This window comes from Odocoileus virginianus, chromosome 27 (genome assembly GCF_023699985.2).
Source record: "Odocoileus virginianus isolate 20LAN1187 ecotype Illinois chromosome 27, Ovbor_1.2, whole genome shotgun sequence".
NCBI classification, from domain to species: Eukaryota; Metazoa; Chordata; class Mammalia; order Artiodactyla; family Cervidae; genus Odocoileus; species Odocoileus virginianus.
The window spans coordinates 34,243,855-34,263,137 of record NC_069700.1 but is presented as its reverse complement, the minus strand read 5'-3'; the positions used below and the strand labels follow the sequence as shown (position 1 = coordinate 34,263,137).

General features: G+C 52.2%; 1 protein-coding gene across 4 annotated transcripts in view; it reads left to right on the top strand.

Moving 5' to 3' along the window:
* The first annotated feature begins 1,346 nt into the window (after window positions 1-1,346).
* SCUBE3 (signal peptide, CUB domain and EGF like domain containing 3) overlaps window positions 1,347-19,283 on the top strand; it is a 36,083-nt gene continuing 18,146 nt past the window's right edge. For all 4 annotated transcript variants that reach the window (XM_070456556.1, XM_070456557.1, XM_070456555.1 and 1 more), the window contains exons 1-6: window positions 1,347-1,965; window positions 14,737-14,859; window positions 15,820-15,945; window positions 17,551-17,685; window positions 18,725-18,850; window positions 19,021-19,137. In XM_070456556.1, the coding sequence (XP_070312657.1) occupies window positions 1,881-1,965; window positions 14,737-14,859; window positions 15,820-15,945; window positions 17,551-17,685; window positions 18,725-18,850; window positions 19,021-19,137 (712 nt within the window). In that variant the 5' untranslated portion in view covers window positions 1,347-1,880. The remainder of the gene's footprint in view (window positions 1,966-14,736; window positions 14,860-15,819; window positions 15,946-17,550; window positions 17,686-18,724; window positions 18,851-19,020; window positions 19,138-19,283) is intronic.

The following is a 19,283-nucleotide window of genomic DNA, read 5'->3' as shown; positions in this document are numbered from 1 at the left end:
ACAAAGCATACCTGTCACTCAAGCTAATACCAGCTGCCAGTGTGAAGGGTCTAAGGACTGAGTTATTTTCAGGAGGATCCTGATCATTAGCTCTTCCTCCAGGGTACCCTGAAGACAGACTCTGAGGTTAGTCTGGGTCCCAAAGGTCTCTATCCTGCAGAAGTTTGGCTCTGAAGCATAAGTGACTGCCTAGGGCCTGGCAGTCTTATTCCGACCGAACAAAGCTCCCTACTCCAGAAAAGCTCTCACCACTATCAAGAAGTCCTTCATCTTTCCCCTAGGATGGACGGAGAGAAGAGGCAGAGCTGGTATATGCAGCAGGTGGTGTTGTCCATGCTTCAGGGACACTGCTTCGTTGGCACACTTTGCCCCTATTTTTTAAGATATCGTTTATCTTCCCTTTTCTGCCCCTGCAACTTGGAAGGATGAAGGCTTAAGGATGTTCTGGTGAGGACCACATCTTGAAGGTGGGAGGGCAGGTTTGGAAGAGAGAGTTGCGCCTATTTTGGGGGTCTGTGTTTACACACATAGTCAGGTTTCTGCGGGTTAGCTTTTGCCCTCGTGCTGAGCACGAGAGTGTTTTTTCACATGAGTCCAGGTCTCTATGGGGAGAATGCTGAGCGAGACAATAACTGCAGGACAGTCTGCCCTAGAGCTAGCAGTTTCAGCTGGGAAAAGGCTACTTTCTTTTTGGTCCTCGATTAAAGCGGACTAGGCACTAGGCGAGGGAACTGGGTCCCGAGGGCGTGGGGGATGTGGTGGAGGTGAGCTGGGAGGGCATTAACTCGGCCGCTGTCGGAGCCGCTCTCAGCCTTCCGAGGTCCTATGTGGCTGTGCCCCGCGTGTCGTGCTGTGTCGGCGGGCGTCCCGGAGTGCCCGTGCGATTCGGTCTGCCCCGGCCTCCCCGACACCCTTCCCTCTCTTTGTCTGCTCTGTAGGTGTGCGTGCAAACCTGCGTCGCACAGCCCTAGTCGCGTGCGAACGCGGGGGCGCACCCTGGCTCCCCCGCGCTTTCCGCCGGTAGACAGGACTAGCCGGAGCCCCGTGCTGTTTGGTCTGGAGCCGAGCGGGGCTTGCATTGATCCATTGATTGTGCGCGGTCTGCGCCTGACCTCCCTGCTCCCGGGGAAGCCGTCTCCATGGAGACCGGGCCCGCTCCCCCAGCGCCGGATTGTAAATTCCTGCAGGCAGCGGCCCGGCAGCCTGGGGAGGGGGCCGCCGCGCCCGGGCGCGCAGGGGGAGCGGCCGCCGCGCCGAGGCCCCATTTGAAAGAAAAAAGGGCACGGAAAAGGAGGTGGAGGAGGAGGGCGGGGGGAGGAGGAAGAAAACGAAAAGGAGAGAGGAGAGGAGGAGAAAGAGGAGGAGGAGGAGAGAGGCGAAGAAAAAGAGACGGAGCCCGAGAGACGGAGAAAGAGCGAGAGAGGAAGAAAGAGAGGCAGAAAGGGCGTGTTTCTGGCGCTGCGTTTCTCCTCCCCTTTCCCAGGTCCCTCGCCCGGGCTCTGCGCGCTCTCCGCGGCAGCTCTCTCCCGGCGGAGCTGGGAATTGGGTGGGATTGTACGGAGCAGCCCCGCCGCCGCCGCTAGCGGAGCTGGCCTTGGAGAGGGCGGGGGCTTCCCTCCGTCAGCGGCGCCGGGCGCCCCCAGCCCCGTCGCACCCTCCTCCGCCTCGCTCTCCCGGGCATCGCGCCGGGAGAAGCCGGCAACATTGGTAGCCTCCCGCCGAGGGCGCCGCTGTCCGCGCCCCGCGCCCACAGACCCCGGCCCGGCTCCGGCCGGGCGCCCCCGCCCCTCTGCCCTTCGGCTCGCGGGGGCCCGGCCCGCTTCCGCCCTCCCTGGGCTGCGAGACCGACCCCGGCCACCCGGCCGCCCGTAGCTCCAGCCATGGGCTCGGGGCTCGTGCCCGGGCTCTGCCTGCTCGTCCTGCTGGTCCACGCCCGCGCCGCCCAGCACAGCAAAGCCGTGCAAGGTAAGGAAGGAGGGGCGCGCGGCCGCGGGGCCGCCGGGGCTTCAGGGTCCGAGGGCGGGGGCGCGATTTCCGCGGGGCAGGGCAGGTGCTGGGAAGCGTGCTGCTGTCAGGACCTGGCACCGTGCGCCCACCCTCCTCGGTGGGGGACCTGACCTCTGGGCACCACGCCCCGGGCGAAAGGCTGGAGGAGACAGGGGCAGCACGGATGAGTGAGAAGTTTGGGGAGCCCCACGCGCCTCCAAATGCTGCCCGACTTCACTGCCACCCCAGCATCTTCCAAAGACTTCCTGCCTTCCTGAAGTATGAGAGAGAATCTTCTCTTCTCCCAAACATTGCCAGAAACTTAAGTTTTGGCCTGGAGAGACTGAAAGAATGAAAACTTTTCCAGCCATGCCATACATTTCTTCTGCTTGCCCCCAATTCTCCTCAAAGTTAGACAGAAATTTCGTAGTTGTCTTATCAGGAAAAAAAAAAAAAATGTTAAGGAAAAATAGGATCTTTTATGGAAAACTAAAAAAAAAAAAAAAGGAAAGAAAAGAAAGAAATCAACTTGTCTCCCTCTGGTTGGAAGAGGGCTGAAGAAGTGAAGAAAATTTCTGTGATTCTGGCTCCCGGCAAGAATGTCGCATTTCTGCCTCTTTGGGGGAAATCTTTTTCGTCTTGCATGGCTTTCATTTCTTATCATAATATTTATTTATTAAGGCCTAGGGTTTCCAATTCCATTTAAATCCAGGTCAGAATTGCATTAAAATAACAAAGTAAAATTCCAGGCTGGGGAGCTCTGACAGATCCCTCTAGGAATTAGGGAGAGAGAGAGAGGGAGGCCCTCCCGCCCCCATCTCTGACCCCAGGCTCCTTGCCTGGTCAGTCCCAAGGCTGTGCTGGTAGAAACCAGGCTGGTGGGCTACAGTTCTCTTGGGGACAGCCTCCCCTCCCCCTTGACCTCCTGCTGCACCCTTCCCCCATTGAGTCCTCACCCAGGAAGAGATTTATATGGACAAAAAAAAAAAAAAAAATTCCTCCTAGCAAAGCTTCACTCAGGAGGATATGATTCTGCCTATTGTCCTAGGGGCTCCTTGACGCCAGGCTGGGGTGTGGAGGTGGCTGGGCCAGAAGGGGAAGTTGAACTTGGGAGTTGGGGAAGCCTGAGTCTCTGGCAGTCAGGTTGCGGCATCCTGGAGCCTGAGCACTTGGCTCTTAGGCTGCTCTGTGTCCTGGATGGACTCCTACTCTGTTCAAAGAAAGGCGCTGTATCCGTGCACCCTCTTCTCCCCAAGCACTGCCTCTTCAACTACCCCCTTCCTCCTCGAACCTGTTCTTTAACAGAAACACAAGAGACCCTCTGCTGTCAAACACCAGACCCCATCCCTACCCCTTCCAACCCCAAACTGCCTCTTCCCTGGTCCTGGTTCCACTTCGCCCACTACCACCGCCACCCCCGGCCTGGGAGCAGCCCTCCTTCCACTGTGGATTTGCTTGTGTTTTCATAAACAAAGCTGGCTTTTGTAGTGCATGCTGACTTACTCATAGCATGGAATTAGCTTGGGAGTTTAGTCTGAAGGAAGGAACAGATTTCGAGAGACAAGATAAGGGCCTCTTTCAAGTTGGAGCCAGTGTCTGTAGTGGCCTCGCGAGACTGGAGCCAAGACGTGGAGCAAGCAGTATCCTCCAGGGGGTCCTTGGGGCAGATGGAGAGTCTGAGAAGGGACAGGTGCCCTCAAGCCAAGGCTTTCAAGCCTGGGAGATCAACTGTCCTTCAGGGACAGAGGGACACAGAATCTCTCCGGGGCACTTTAGGGCTCCCTCTTTCATTTCATCCTGCTGCTGCTGCTGCTGTGGGAAACAGACAGTGGAGACCCCTGCCCTCAAGGAACTTCCAGACTCTAGTGTTGCCCCCTGCTGAGCTCACACTCACTTGATCTCTCTGGGCTGCAGTTAGCCTGGCATCTTCCCTCCTTCTGACCTCAGAGTCTAGCTGGGCATAGATTCCAAGCCAGTCACCTTTAACCCTACTATTCAGGACATTTGTCAACCTGGTCTACTAGAGTTGCCTAACGACAGGTTTGCTGGGTTAGTGGGACATCTTTGGTCCCAGATCTGCACGCTAGTGTTGCAGAGAGGATGGTTAATGAGCGGGCAGGGCAGCCTTACCCATAGGCATAGCCGTGGCCATCCTTGGCTCTCAAACATACCTCCAAGATCTCACCAGTGCCAGAAGGTGTGCCTTGAATGCCACATGCTTTCAAATGAAGCTCTAGAGGGTCTTTAAAATACAAATAACCTTGGCAAGTATCTTGTCAAGAGTTACTATAGCACTGGAGATATCTGACCTCTGTCTCTATTCTTGAGAGAGTCACCAGAGGGAAAACCAAAGTGGTGTGGACTGGAGAGGAGGGGAGGAACACAGAAGGGAGCCCTGAGTGTGCAGGTGAACGTGTGTGTGCGTGCGTGCATGCATGTGAGGTTTACCACGATTACCCACAGATGACATAGGTGGGTGTATGTGTCTGTTATCACTTCCTTGCTAAGCATGTATACAGATGTTTTAGTGTCTTTGAGAGCTGGTATGGATGAGTGGGTGGGTAAGCTTCTGTGACTAGGAATGAGTGAGCATGAGGGTACATGGTTTTGAGTGTTTTTCAAGTGCCTGTCTGTGTATTTTAAAGTAGACAGACTGGATAACCAGGATAATTGTTAACTTAAAAGCATTAATTTGCTTTGCCTTTTTTTTTTTTTTTAAGGGGGATGGTGTGCAGCAGTGGTTAAAAAAGACCTAATCCTTGCACGGGGCTCAGGTTACAGCTGAATGAAAAGGTCTCCTGGGGAAGACTTGTCCCCAGGGCGGCAGGGCGCGCCAGCCTGGACATTTAGTTTACCTGGTTGTTTTCTCTCCTCATTAGGGACAGAATTTTGATAAGGTCGTATCTTAGAGCCCCCAGGTAACAGCGTCGCTGGGACTGGGAGCGCGCATCCGGCGGCACACAGTGTCTCCCTGTCTCGTTGCGTCTCTCCGAGTCTCTGTCTGGCTGTAAGTGTGTCTCTCTCTTGCTTCCCCCCACCCCTCTCTTCCTCTTTAATGTGGCTGTTTCCTCTCCTCCCTGCTTCCCTGGGCTCCTGTGGCTGGCTCTTACAGTGAGGGGACTGTTCCTCCTAGCCCCTCCCTCCAAAATACAAAATGAAAACTATAACCGTGTCAGCGGGTGAGGGTGGCCCCGTGGGCCTCTGGCTGTTGCCGTGCCCCAGCCAGGCCACGCGGGGGAGAAAAAGGGAGAGTCAGCCTCAACCCTTGGAGCCTGATCGTCCCTTTAAGCCTGACCCCCACCCCTCATTTTTCCAGAGGGTGGAGAAGGGGGGTGGACTGCTTAGAAATTCCTCAGGAATCCCTTTGACCTCTCTTCTCTCAGTGACATGTCCCCTAGGGGGATGGGGAAAGCTCACAGCCAGGGGAGAACTTTTCCCCTTCCTACCTCTCATCCCCCGAGTCTCTGCTGGGTGGGGTGAGAGAGAGGGAACAGGAAAACACAGGAGCCAGAATCACTACAGGCGGAGAAAAAGTTATCAGCAGCCCCTCAGTGAGATTGTCTCCTGAAACCTTCAGCAATCTGAGAGCATGAGAACCGGTTTGAGATGTGAATAGCTGGGACCTGTTGTAAAAGGAGCCAGCTCTGGGTGTGAGTTTGAGAATGTGTGGTGTGCACTCACTAGGGTGTGTGAGCATGCGTGTGCATGACCCAGGGTGTGTGTGTGTGTGCATGTATGTGCGTGTGCGCGTAGTGCTCCGGTGAGAGGAAAAAGGAAGCAGGCAATGTGCATTTTGTTTTCATTGGAGAAGTGAAGAAGTGGAATGGCTTGGTCCCGTGCCTTGAACTGGGTGTGGGGGAAGGGAGCAGATGGCTTCAGACCCTCCTGTGAAGACAGAGGTGAAGAGTTGCTGCCTGAACACACCCCAGGCCCTGCCCTGGGCACAGTCCCCTCGTGTTGGGGTGTGGGCCCCCGTTGACAGCCCATACCCCTAGCACATGACCGCTAATAAGAAAGAGTCCCTGTCAGGGCTGGAAACTGCGGAGCTGCTCTGAGGCTGGCAGTACCCGCAAGAGGCCCAGACCTGGGGACAGCTTCTTTGGGCTCAGCTATTAGACAGGAGTCTGGAAACAGAGGGACTGCCGATCCTTGTGGGGGGAAGTGATACAGCTGCCAACCCAGAGGTGTTTGAGGGGTGGGGGAGCTGGTTGCCTGTGCTGAGAGGGAACGTGGACCCTCCGCTTGCCCCCTTTGGCCCCTCTGTCACCAGACTGTGCATTCTGTTTGTTTCATGCCCATGTACTGCCAGCCCTGCCAGGCAGGGGGTGGGGACTATGGCAGGTACCAGTGGATTTAGGTAAATGCAGAGCCCGGGAATTGGGCCCTTTGAGGAAATAACTGAAATTCTCCTCCTCACTTATAAAATGGACGAGAGTATTAATAGGGTCCTTTTCATCTCTGAGATTATGCATCTCTTCAAAATCCTTCCTGCTGGGGGGGAAAAAAAAAGAAATCCTTCCTGCTGAAGGTAAAAGATACTATAGCAAGCCCCTGTCCTGCAGGGGGGCCTCCCCAGGCTCCTTTCCTGAATCTCATGCCATTTTCTCCCCGAGTCCTGCTTCACGGTTCCCTGCCAAGTCTACGTCCTCCGGCCCAGTTTCCTGGGGCCCCATGTACCTGCTAGTTCCTACTGTGTCCTTAAGTGGGGATATTTCCCCTTGGAAACAGCCCCTGGAGCACAAACGTGCGCTTCTGTGTGTGTAAATGTGTGTGTATCCAACACATTGAGAAGTAGAGCTGAAATGCTTCTGTTCTGGGAACTGAAGACTAGCTGGGCCAGGCCCCACGGCCCCAGTCCTGGGTCCCACACCCTGGATTCTCAGTTCCGAGATGAGCCCTCTCGGCACTTCTCCAGCCTAGATATCTCCCCTTTTCGGGCCGCAGCACTGCTCTGTAGTTGCCATTGAGTTTGCGTTTTGGCTCTGCAGGTGGACGGACGCCCCTGAAACAGGCTACGATGGCCCTCACTGTTACCTGTGCTTTCCCTGTGGCTGAAACCAGGGCCCTAGAGAACTGTGGGGTTTGGGTTTCAGAGCCCCAGGCCAGGGGCTGTCTGCATCTGGTCAGCGATGGCAACAAGCTGAGGACAGACCTGGGCGGGAGCTGCTGGGCTGGCGAGGAGATCCAAAATAAGGAAACAGATCTGAGGGATCCCTGGAAGAAGGTGGAGTGTCAGGGTATGTGGGCTTGGGGTGGGGGGGGGGAGGAAGAAGCGGGGTGCTTAAAGCGTAGACCCTGGGGAGTAGGTTTACAGAGAGGACGTTTTTACAAGTTTCTAATTATATTTATTTGGAGTTTTCCTCTGGTGGTTTGAAGCTGTTAACAGCAGGAACCTGTATCCCTGGTGTTTGTTTTCGTTTCTAACCAGCTGCTTGGCCCAGTCTAGTGAGTCCGAGGGAAGGAGACACCTGCCCACGGCCGCGCCGCCCGCCCCTCCTCACAGCAACGCTGTCTGTGCCCACCACGGTGCAGCCAGTGCCCTCCCTGCCCACACCCAGCCCTGCCCTCCTCCCGCTGCCCCCGTGCCCAAAGCCGGGAAGGACCTGCATGCCTACTGCTGACTTCCCCCTAGGAGCATCCTAGTGATAGTTCCAGGCCATTCCATGGTTCTGGAGTGGATGCTTGCTTCATACTGAACCCAGTGCTGAGTTGGAGTGGGTGGTGGGGGAGGCCGCAGTGACAGCTAAGGCATGCGTCTCTCCCTCATGTGTTTATAAAAGGCAGTGTGCAGTGAGACAGCACCAGACTGGGGGCCAGAAAACCGGGGTTTTCTGACACTGGCTGTTTTCTCTTCCCCAAGATATCATCTCTGGGCTTGTTTCTCATCTAGTCAGTGACAGACAAGACTGTTTGAGGATGACATGAAATGACCTAAGTGAAAGGCCTTTACCGGAATTAAACATCATCTGACATCATCGTTTATCTTGTTATTTTCCACATCAATTTGGAGAGATAAGACTGATCATCATGAAACAGGGACTCTGCCCACTGCTTGACTCCCTCTCCAGTGTTCTGTTCTTTCCTCTCCACTCCCACTCCCCTCCACTCTACCCATCCTCTAAAGACCTCTGACTCAGGGTGGTGGGCTTAGTCCACACTGAAAGGGAGACAATTCTTGTCCACTTTGGGGCATATTCAAATAAGCAAGGAGCTGGGCTGAGGATCAGGTAGGACACCGTCAGGCTCAGCTCTGCACCTCTCCAGTTGCCAAACACCAACTGCTTTTCTAGGCTCTTCAGCTGAGCAGGCTAAGCTTGGATAAGAGGGAAGTGTACTTTTTAAAAAGAAGAAAGTGCTCTGTCCTCTCTGCCCGTGGGGTCACCTGTGTGGTTTCTGGGCTCTTTCCAGGCCTCCTCACCTGACTGGGCTTTGTCCAGGCTGAGGATGGGTCCAGGATCCAGCCGTGGTCACATCCCAGTTCCAAATTGGGAAGACGGCCTGATAAGCCAGAGCTGGGGAGCCAGGCTCTCCCAGATTCCCTAGCTGATCTAGAGGTGGAGCAGATGTGCACATGTCACAGGTTAGGGTACCATGGGCGTTACCTGGGCTCATTCTACTCTGAATGTTGCTTGGGCGTGGAGGCAACATGGAGGAGAGGGTAAGAGAACCGACAGGAGTGGCAATGGAACCGTGGCCCCTGGTACCCTTCATCGGGTGTTAGCACGGAGGCAAGGGAACATCCATCTAACTAGGATGCACTGAAGAGATGTTTGAGAAGCCCTGGGGAACATCTGAAAACCCTGAGGTCCTGTGAATTCTGTAGGATTCCCCAGAAATCCTATCTTAAATTTGTCTGTCCCGAGCTCTTCTTCCCTTAGCACAGCCAAATAGATGCCTTTAAGTGGGTATCTTCCCTTCTCTGAGCTTCCTGTATCCCTACCCTTAACTTAGGACTAAATTCCTTGGGATTGTCTTCTACCCAGAACAGCTGTAGGGTTACAGAAGAGTAAAGAAATGAATTTTTTCTCTACAGAAACATAGAAAAGATGCTAAAATATAGACCTCAGTCACTCACCCACAACCCATTCTTCTATCCATCCATCTACACATCTGTTTAGCAAATATTTACTAAGTGCTTTCAATATATTAGTCTCGCTTGTTCACTGCTGAATGCCCAGCACCTAGCACAGTGCTTGACATGTTGCAAATGCTGTTTGTTGAATTTTTGCATGAATATGCTCAGCTCTGTTCTAGCTGCAGTACAGGTTTCAGAGATTCAGAAGCCATGGCCTCAGGGAGCTCACTGCTTCCTTTGGATAATACACAGAAACCAAAAGTTAAACAATGGTATATGGTAGCATATAAGAGGTATCTGTACAAGACAGTGATTGGTCAGATGAGAGAAGCTGACAGTAGAATCTCCGGAGTGAAGAGAAAGGATAAACTAGAGAAGGCTACCACAGTCAAAGGCAGCTTCCCAGCAGGGGCACCTGCACTGGTCCTCAGTGATGGGTGAGGTTTGAAGGCATCTCAGGAGAGGAAAATAAGAGGGATGAGGCAGAGCCGGCACACATCTTGGGCTATCCTGGCTGGGCAGGAAGGATGCCACAGCCATGTGAGCACGTGAGGGCATCAAGCAAGCTGCTCTGGACCTTCTCACTGGGCCCAGCAAATGCGTCCACAACTGCCCCCAGCCCCTCCGAGTATAGTAAGGTAACCACAGTAGTAACCTAAAGGTGGAGTAGACTCTACCTACAGGCATCTGCTTATCTGCAGCCTGCATTCCTGCCCATTTCAGTGGTGGTTATTCCAGAGCTGGACCTTGGCAAAATTTTGAAGTAGACAAAGTGTTTCCTTGAGGGGTCTTCCTGCTTGCCTTTTAGGGTACACAGCCCCACCCTCAGAAGGGAATCTTAGGGCTACCCATGTCATAATACTTCACCTTTTCTCGTCTGCTCTAACCCTCGTATTCCCTGCCTCATCCCATCCCTCCTCCCTACATTTATCAGAATTTATGGAATGCTCTGCTAGGTGCTGAAGCAAATCCAGGAGAGACGTCGGATGGTGCAGGGAGAAGCTGCTGCCGTGACAGACCTGTGCGTTCGTGCTGGGAGAGGGTGGCAGGGAGGTCTTGGCTCTGTGGTGTCTCTGCAGCCGCCACTCTCCGCTAATTCAGCGTGTGAGCCAGCCCCGTGCCTGAAGCTGGAGTAAGGGCACCAAAGAAGTGCCCTCACGAAGGACTGTGGAGGGCAGCTTTGTGCTTCCCAACTGGCCTCTCACCCACTTCGCCCTGCTCCCGAACCAGCACAGGCGGAGCAGGCAGTGATGCAGATGCCCCCAAGGATATGTCTCCCCAGATTCCCTGTTCCATCACGTGTTCCCCTGGGGCTGCATCTCCCCACACCGGGCCTCTAATGGGGCTTTGATAAGGGGACTGGGGGAGAGGACAGGGATTCAGAAAGGATACTGTGGGGAAGGTTGGAGAGAAGGAATAAAAATAACAAGGCTTTACTGAGCACTTACTGTATGCCTGCACTGCAGTACTAAGTACTTGCCAGGTATTAACTCATTTGATGTTCCTGGTGGCCCCATGACCAGGTGATATATCATTATTCCCATCTACAGAGGAAGGAGCAGGTAAGCTCAGAGGCTGGCCCAGGACCACACAGACATGCATGCAGCTGGCATCTGAACAGACACAGTATCACTCCAGAACCCCTTTTCTCAAATACTCTGTCGTGTTGCTGTCCCTGGTCTCTTGCCAGCTTGGGCAAATAGTCTATCACATTATCTGAGTTGAGAAAGGAAGACAGACAGCAGTCCAGCCTCACCCTGGAGATCCTGATGCAGCTGGTCTAAGAGAGTGACCACATTTTTAAAAGGGGAACCCCAGGGTGCAGCCACTGGTCTAAACCAATCCCCACCCAGCAGCACCCCCTGGTTTGTCAGGCCAGCTCATAAACCCCTGCACCCTGAGAGAATGAACCAAGATGAGACTGTGCCCATGCGTGCTGAAGGGATCCCTGCAGGACAGGTTGTGAGTGGGCAAATGGGGAGGGGGGGTAGGGAGCATTGAAAGAATGGGCTGGCAAATGGAGACACTGGATATGATTTGGGGCTCTATTTCAGAACTCTGTTTTAGGATTGTTCTGCTGCAAAAGATTCCATCCAAATAGTTGAAGGGTCCCTTCCTCAGTCAGTAACCAGTCAAGTGAGGAGAGGTGAACATGCCGCACAAGATGACCTGAAAGCGTTAGCAGAGCTGAGGCAAACCCAGTCTCCTCAGACCTGGGACTCACTGAGAATAGGGCTTACTAGGAAGAGCTTTTGGGAAGACAATTTTTGAGCTGGGTTTGGAAAGTTAGGAACAGTGCGTCTACAAGATAAAAGAAAGGACTGCATCTCAAATGCAAAAAATGAGAAGTGCAAATGTGTGGAAAGGAATTGAAGGGTTTGGTGTTGCAGAGGGCAAGTGTCATGTGCCGAGAATGGGTGGGGGTGGATTAGACGGCAGGAAAAGCCCAACTGCCCGAAGGGTCTAAAGGCTCGTCCAGGAGGCCGAGGTTTGCTGCAGTCAGCATCAGGATCCACTCTAGTACCTGCAAGCATCGAATCAATAGCAGAGGAGAGAACCAGGAGCAGATGTTGACTGTTGTAAAGCCCCAGGTGATTCAGAGACAGGTGGATACCTCTAAGATGGCCCCAGAGGAGGAGCTTCCCGATGAGTTTCCAAGGTGCCCTGCTGGCTGCTGGGGAAGGGATGGAGAAGCACACGAGGGGCTCAAAGCAGGGTAACAGGATGGTTATTAGTCACTGGGATTGCCCTGTGCTCTGCTCCTGCCTCTGAGACTCACAAGGGTTACCAGAGTAGAGAGGAGACCTGACAAGAACATCTCCAACTTTGGATTCCAAGATTGGTATTAGTTGTTAAAAGATATTTTCTCCACCGTGGGGGCACATGCAAATAAATGTGGGGACAGAGAATAAGGACTTGGACCTCAGAGTGCCTTGTCTTTCTTCATTCATCTAACTACACTTGAAATTTCCTTTCCCATCTAACACTTACCCAGCTTCCAAAACTCAAACTTGAGTCCCACTCCAAAGAGTTTTTTTGGCCTACTTAGGCCCAGGGTATTTCTCATTCAGAACTCCTAGAGATGAATAAGGTTCCAATAGAACCTCCTGTGCTGTTGGAAACATTCCATACCTGTGCTGTCCACTGTGGTAGCCTTTAGCCACATATAGCTATTGAGCATTTAGCCTAGGGTTGAACTTTAAATTAATTTAGATTTAAAATACCCCATGTAGCCCAGGTTGGGTGCATGAGACAAGTGCTCAGGCCTGGTGCACTGGGAAGACCCAGGGGGATCGGGTAGAGAGGGAGGTGGGAGGGGGGATCGGGATGGGGAATACATGTAAATCCATGGCTGATTCATGTCAATGTATGACAAAAACCACTACAATATTGTAAAGTAATTAGCCTCCAACTAATAAAAATAAATGAAAAAAAAAATACCCCCATGTACCTAGTGGCTACTATCTGAGACAGCATAGTCTTAGAGTACCTATTGTCTGAACCAATGATTTTATACTTTTCATTTCAAGCTTCCATGTATTAGGAACCTAATATTTACTAAATACTTTATTAGGTACTTTACACAAATTATCTCATCAACTGTTCACAGCCTCTCATGAGAAGGCAGCCCTACATTAAAGATGAAGAAATAAGAGAATCGGAAAACCCTCCCTATTGAGTGGCAGGGCTGAATTTGAATTTGGGACTGAACTAATTCCAGAACTTAGGCTCTTTCTACAATAGGGTGTTTCTTAGTACCACTTTCTCTTCATCAGTTGGACAGACTGATTCTCCATGCAGCCTCTTACTGTCTACAGAGGTCCCTCTTGCCCTCTCCCATGAACTAGAATTCTGTGACCCCCTCCTCTCCATCCATTCACCATGGGGTAACTTCCTAGGGTGGACCAGCAGGCAGACACCATCACTGCAGAGCCTGAGGGAGGTGAAGAATAAATAAATGTGAATTACAGCAATTAAATCACTGGGCGTGGTGGGCTGTGCAGAGGGGTCAAAGAGAGTTGGAGGGTAGAGTGCAGAGCTGAACAGAAGCCCAGAAGACTTGAGGCAGGTGTTTGAGAGCACTCTTCCAAATTTCAGTTCTCTTCTTAGCCCTAGGAAGCCTCAGTCCTGCCTCTGAAGTACTTGAAATAAAGGAGAACAGATAACTGTTTCAAGCTAGGACTCATGGGTGTCTATACATTGGAGCAATTACTGGTCATTCATTCATTCAGTAAAAAATATATCAAGCACCTCAAGGATTTAGATTCAGTATGTCAGCAATCGAGCCTTAGAACCTGCATTTTAACAAAAGCTAAGCAATTCTGTGGCCCACAGATCACACTTGGAAGTTATGATCATTTTCTGCAAGTAAAAGAAAAAAAATTTTTTTCTTGCAGGTTGCTACACTATCCTGGGTTTTCCCAGTTCACAGCTGGAAGTGGTCTCTTCCTTTTCTGATCTTCTCTATAGTGGGGATTCTCAAGCCTGGCTGCATATTAGACTTACCTAGGTAGCTTTAGAAGCCTACTGATGACCACGTTTCAGCCCAGACCAGCTGACCAACATTTCTGGGGGTGGCACTTTGGCATCTCCTAGGGGATTTGACTCTTATGTGCAGCCCCTTTCCTTATTCTAATGCCCTCGTGGCACTCAAACATATCCTGCTTCGTGTTACTCATGTGTTTCTCCTCTTGGCTGGGCTGAGTCATCTCTGAACCGCCACAGCCTTTAGTTATAAAGCATTTTGGCTGAAACATTTCCCCCTATTTCAGTTCAGCTTTATGGGCATCATAACATTGCCCCAGAAGCTGCAGTCTTTTGCCCAAAAGTGATAAATTATTCTCTCTCCTGTGTCCTTTCTGAACATCGTCCAGGTCTGGGGTGGCCCCTTCTTCAGCGGAGCTCTGTGAGTAGCACCTTGTGTCAGAGCGAGGTGCACCTGGGGTTAGATGAAAGCACTCGGGGTGGGGGGATGGATGGGCCTGGATGAGTCAGCTGGAGAGCTGCAAAGACTGCACTTATCAGGCTTTGGGTTGCTGGTGCCAGCCCCTGCCAGCTCCTAGTCCCTTCACTGTTGACAGCACAGGGGCCTCGGCAAATCTTCCGGGATGGAGCTTCTTTCCTTTAAAGATTCTTGGCGCCATGGTGGGCAAGTGGGAGCAGGCCTGGTCTCAAACAACTGTGAGGCAGAGAAAGATTCCTCAGATGCCCCGTCTCCCTTTCCTCCTCCTTTAATTACCAGCAGTCACTGGACACTGCCACTTGCCCAGAGGCCACTGTCCTCATGCCTTTCTCTGCCCCTCCCTCTAAGCCTGCTTCTCAGAAAGGTAAACTAATTCACCCTAGGTTGAAAGTTTCTAATCAAGTTAAGTGTGCAATCTACCCAGTCCAAGGGTTTTTTGTTTGTTTTTAAACCAAAGAGGAGTGTTTCAAATGATGGAATTTCAGTTGTCATTATGGATTAAGTATTTTTGAGGGGAGTGGGGGTTCTTTCTGAATTCCTGAAATTACAGGGTCAGCCCACTCTGAAATCAGAGAGGTGTGGGAGGCCACCTGCTTCTGGAGGGGTTGCTGTCTATTGTAGAGGAGAGGAGATTTTGCCCCGAGGAACTACCTTCAAGACACCCCTTGGGAGGCACCGAGAGGGTCTTACACGTCCCTTCTGCCCCTGCCAGATGTGGACGAATGTGTGGAAGGGACCGACAACTGCCACATTGACGCCATCTGCCAGAACACCCCACGGTCGTACAAGTGCATCTGCAAGTCTGGCTACACGGGGGATGGTAAACACTGCAAAGGTGAGGCTGGGAGGGTACCTGGAAAAGGGGGAGCTGCCAGAGGGGGAAGCCGTGCCCCCGCTCTCAGTTGGCCACGCTGTGCATGAAGCCCTGCACTCCCTGCTGGCGTGGAGACAGGGCTAGAGGAAAGCAGCTCCTTCCCAGAGAGGGTATCACTTTCTAATTTGCACAAAGACACCATATATACACGCTCAGGCCCGGTGGGAACAGTTCACAGCCATACAACCTGACTGGGTGAGGGGATCAGGATCACGGGACTAAGGCCTCAGGTTCCCTGCTATTGGAACCTCTGTCTTTAGACCCTTACACCATGCCCAAAGAGAACGAGAACAGACAATTTACCCTAGGGCAAGTTCATACTATAAACAAACACATCTCCTCATAATTAAAGCAATGCAAATTAAAGCAGTCTTGAGATGTTATTTTAAATTTATGACCTTCTGTGTTGGTTAAGACTTCAATAGACAAGGTATACTCATTAATTCCTGGTGACAATATAAATTGAAAAGTGATTTTGTCATACCTAGCAGGAATCTTGAAGTCATTTATACCCTCCAACCCAGGAATTTCATATTTAGGAACTTATTCAAAGGAAATTCAAAGAAACAATATACAAGAGATTTTTTCCATGCATTTATGAGAGAAAAATAAATGGAAGGAATCTAACAATAGAAAAAAGGGATTAATAAGTTATGATGTAGCAACATAATGGAATATTTTGCAACCATGTCCAGTGGTAATTGGAAAGATCTGATGGAAATGTAAAAATGTTTATGACTGAAGTTTAGATGAAAATAGCTAAATGCAAAATAGTTTGTAGGCTATGAAAGTAACTATGGAAACAGAGATACATACAAGCGCACACACACACACAGAGGTTTTATATTTTTTAAAAAACCACCATAAAGCTGAGCCCAGGGCACGCAGGTGGGTCCAGCTGCCTCAACTATTTGCCCACAGATGTGGATGAGTGTGAACGGGAGGATAATGCAGGTTGTGTGCACGACTGTGTCAACATCCCTGGCAATTACCGATGCACCTGCTATGACGGATTCCACCTGGCACATGACGGACACAACTGTCTGGGTGAGCGAGGGTTGAAGGGATGTGGGCAGGGGATGTCTTGTGGAGAAGGAGATGTTTTCAGCATTTCCCATTCTCAGGCACTAGAGGAAAAGTAAACGAAAAGCTGCATTCCCACAAAATAGAAAACAAGATCAGCCTCCCCTTTGAGAAAAGATGCTGAGGATGAAAAAATCCTTCTGAATGAAAAACATTAAAGAGATGCTGCTCGAAAATGTTCTCAGGGGAAGGGCCAGGAGATGACAATAGCGGGCTTAGTCACACCGGGTGGAGCATGGTGGGAAGGTGGTTTGGCTCCAGACAGATCCTGGCTCTGCTGCTTGCTCGCTGTGCAGACTTGGGCAACAGGGGTGGTTAATAACCACCCAGAGGGCTGCAGTGTGATGACACAATGTGTGTAAAGAGCCCTGTACCATCCTTAGGACATGGTAAGTGCTCAGAAAACAGGAGGAATGATGATGATGAACCTTAAGGTTAGGGTTCAAAGTCTTATTAACCTTTAGCTTTTAGGGGAACCCTGTATAAGTCATCCATGCCCTGGGCCTCAGTTTCTCCACTGCAAATTGTAGGAAAGAACTTGGCTAGGGTCACAAAATCACAAGGTTGGACTGGAAGGGAGCAAACAGAAGGGCAGAATGTAGGACAGGGTCAGATAGGAAGGCAGGGATGCGGAGAAGTCAAGGGCGTAGGAGATGGGACGCGAACAAGGCAAACCAGGGACGCCTCCGTGGCTTTTCCTCCAGGCGCACTTCTCAGGCAGGAGCCTGCTAGGTCTGGGCCCCTCTGCCCTTGGCCAGAAGAGTGAAGGACAGGGTTTTGGGGCTCAGCAGAGAGGAGAGGAAGAGAAGGCCCTAAGGAGTCAGGTTACTTTGGAGCTAGACTGGTCCATTTGGGTCCCTCTCCCTGATGCCTCCTGCACCAAGGAAAACAGAGAAGGACTATGAACTTAGGAGGGTAGTAAGGAGCATGAGATAGAGTCAGGGCATTGAAACGGGAGCCCCGGGATGAGCCTGAGGATGGTGATTTGGGGTTGGTAATTAGGGTGTGGCCTGGCAGCTCTTTCCCCATCCCTCTCCGCCAAGCTACCAGACTTTGTTTTGTTAAACCAAAATAGGAGAAAGGCTAGGGAATGTGGCAGCAAGCCCAGGCAAGGGAGAAAGGGAGGAAGGACAGGGCCATGGTCCCTCCACAGAAGTGGTCCCTGCCCCACAGTGAGTTGAGGCTTACTACCTTTCCCCACCTGCCCCCTCCAACCTCAGCACCATTGCCAGAGCTCTCCCCGCACACAGAGCCCTGACTCCCTGGCTGCTCATCACAACCAGCTGCTCACAGGTCTTGCCCCTGACCAACCTCCATCCTTGTCTTCATCTCTGCTCCTCTCGCTCTGCCTCCTTTGCTGATCTCCTCTGCCTTCAGACCCAGTTTCAACAGGTGAGGGAAAAAGAGGCATGTCTTCCTGAGTGGGCCATTCTCTCATGTCCCCGCCCCACTCGCCGCCCCCTGAGGGTGGCAGTGGGATGTGAGAACTGCCTGGCCTCTGGCTGGGTGCTGGATTTCAGGGGAGGCCTGGCTGCACTGACAGCCTCACCAGCCACCTGTCCCGCGCAGATGTGGACGAGTGTGCTGAGGGCAACGGCGGCTGTCAGCAAAGCTGTGTCAACATGATGGGCAGCTACGAGTGCCACTGCCGGGAGGGCTTCTTCCTCAGCGACAACCAGCACACCTGCATCCAGCGGCCGGAAGGTCAGCCTGTGGCTGGAGGGGGTGGGGGGTGGGGGCGCGGCCCCGAACCACCATGCTTCTCTCTCCGTCTGCTCAGGAGCTCTCCCTCAGTACCCCCAGGTTTCCCTCCGCTGCCCCTTTTGTCCCTGAACCAGTCATACCCTAAGGGCTCTGTGGACAGATGCTCTTAGAGTGAAATCTGAGAGAATTCACTTGGGGCTGGGGGTCACGGAGGAATCGAGGCTACCCTGGGATATCCTCTGCGTCCAGATCTAAGGTGGGTTTGCTCCTTACTGTAGAGCATTGACCAGAAAGTTCACTTGGGCTTTTCCATAAGATGCTATAGAAAAATCCAAATGAACTTTTTTGCCAAGCCCGATAGATGGCCGAACCCTAAACTGAGGTCACCGGACCGCGCCCGTGCTTTATTCCTTGGGTTGGGCTGGAGCATCAGGCGGGAGTGGTGGGGCACGTGTTGTCTCTTTCTGTGACTCCGCCATCACCCTCCCACCCCTGCCCACCCCCAAGGGCAAAGACTAAGCCTAATTTATCTTTGTATCCCTAGAACCTAATATGCTGCCCTGGTTGTAAGAGGAGCTTAATAAATATTTGTTGAATAAAATGCATAATAATGACCTGTGCCAATTACTCCTCACTCATGTAATAAATGTTATTTATCTTCTTCCCAGTTTGACTGTAAACTCTTTGAGAAAAAGAGATCATGTCTTGTATTTTTCTGGGTCCTTTCTAGATCTACCCAGTACAAGCACAATGCTGGGCAACTATTAGACACTATTTTTTAGTTGCTTGAAGGAGAGGGTGATCATGTAGAGTTTAGGGGGCCTGGATGTATCATTCAGAGTAGCTATGAGCTCTGCTCATTAACACCAGTTTGGTAGCCAGGAAGGGGGCCTGTGAGGGGGAGAGTCAGTCTCCTCTGTGCTGCAGCCTTGGAGAAACTGTCCCAGTTCCTGAGGCCCACGGCTTCCCTTCTAGTTTCTCTTCCTTTAGGGGCTCAGGGGCACAGCACGTTCACCCCCACCCTCCTCTTCCCTTTTAGAAGGAATGAACTGCATGAACAAGAACCACGGCTGTGCTCACATTTGCCGGGAGACACCCAAAGGGGGTATTGCCTGTGAATGCCGCCCTGGCTTCGAGCTCACCAAGAATCAACGGGACTGTAAATGTGAGCTGACTGGGATGGCAGTGGGGGAGGAGGGGCGTGGGGCCTCGGCAGCAGGAGTGGGAAGAGATGGGTGCGGGAGAGGCAGCTAGCTTCGAGGGCCAGTTTCTGCGTTACGGAGAGCCGGGGTGCCCAGGGGCGGCAAGCTGACAGGCCCCCTGCCCTCTCTGCAGTGACGTGCAACTACGGCAACGGTGGCTGCCAGCACACGTGCGACGACACGGAGCAGGGCCCCCGGTGCGGCTGCCACGTCAAGTTCGTGCTCCACGCCGACGGGAAGACGTGCATCGGTGGGTGAGGCGGCGGAGAGCTCAGTGCACTTGCAATGGGGGCTGGGGGAGGGGGAGCACTGAGGCGGGGCTCAGGTGCTGCACTAGGAGCATTGAGGAGCGGGCTGAAGCCCCCAGACGGTGGCAGGTCTAGTGAGTGATGACTC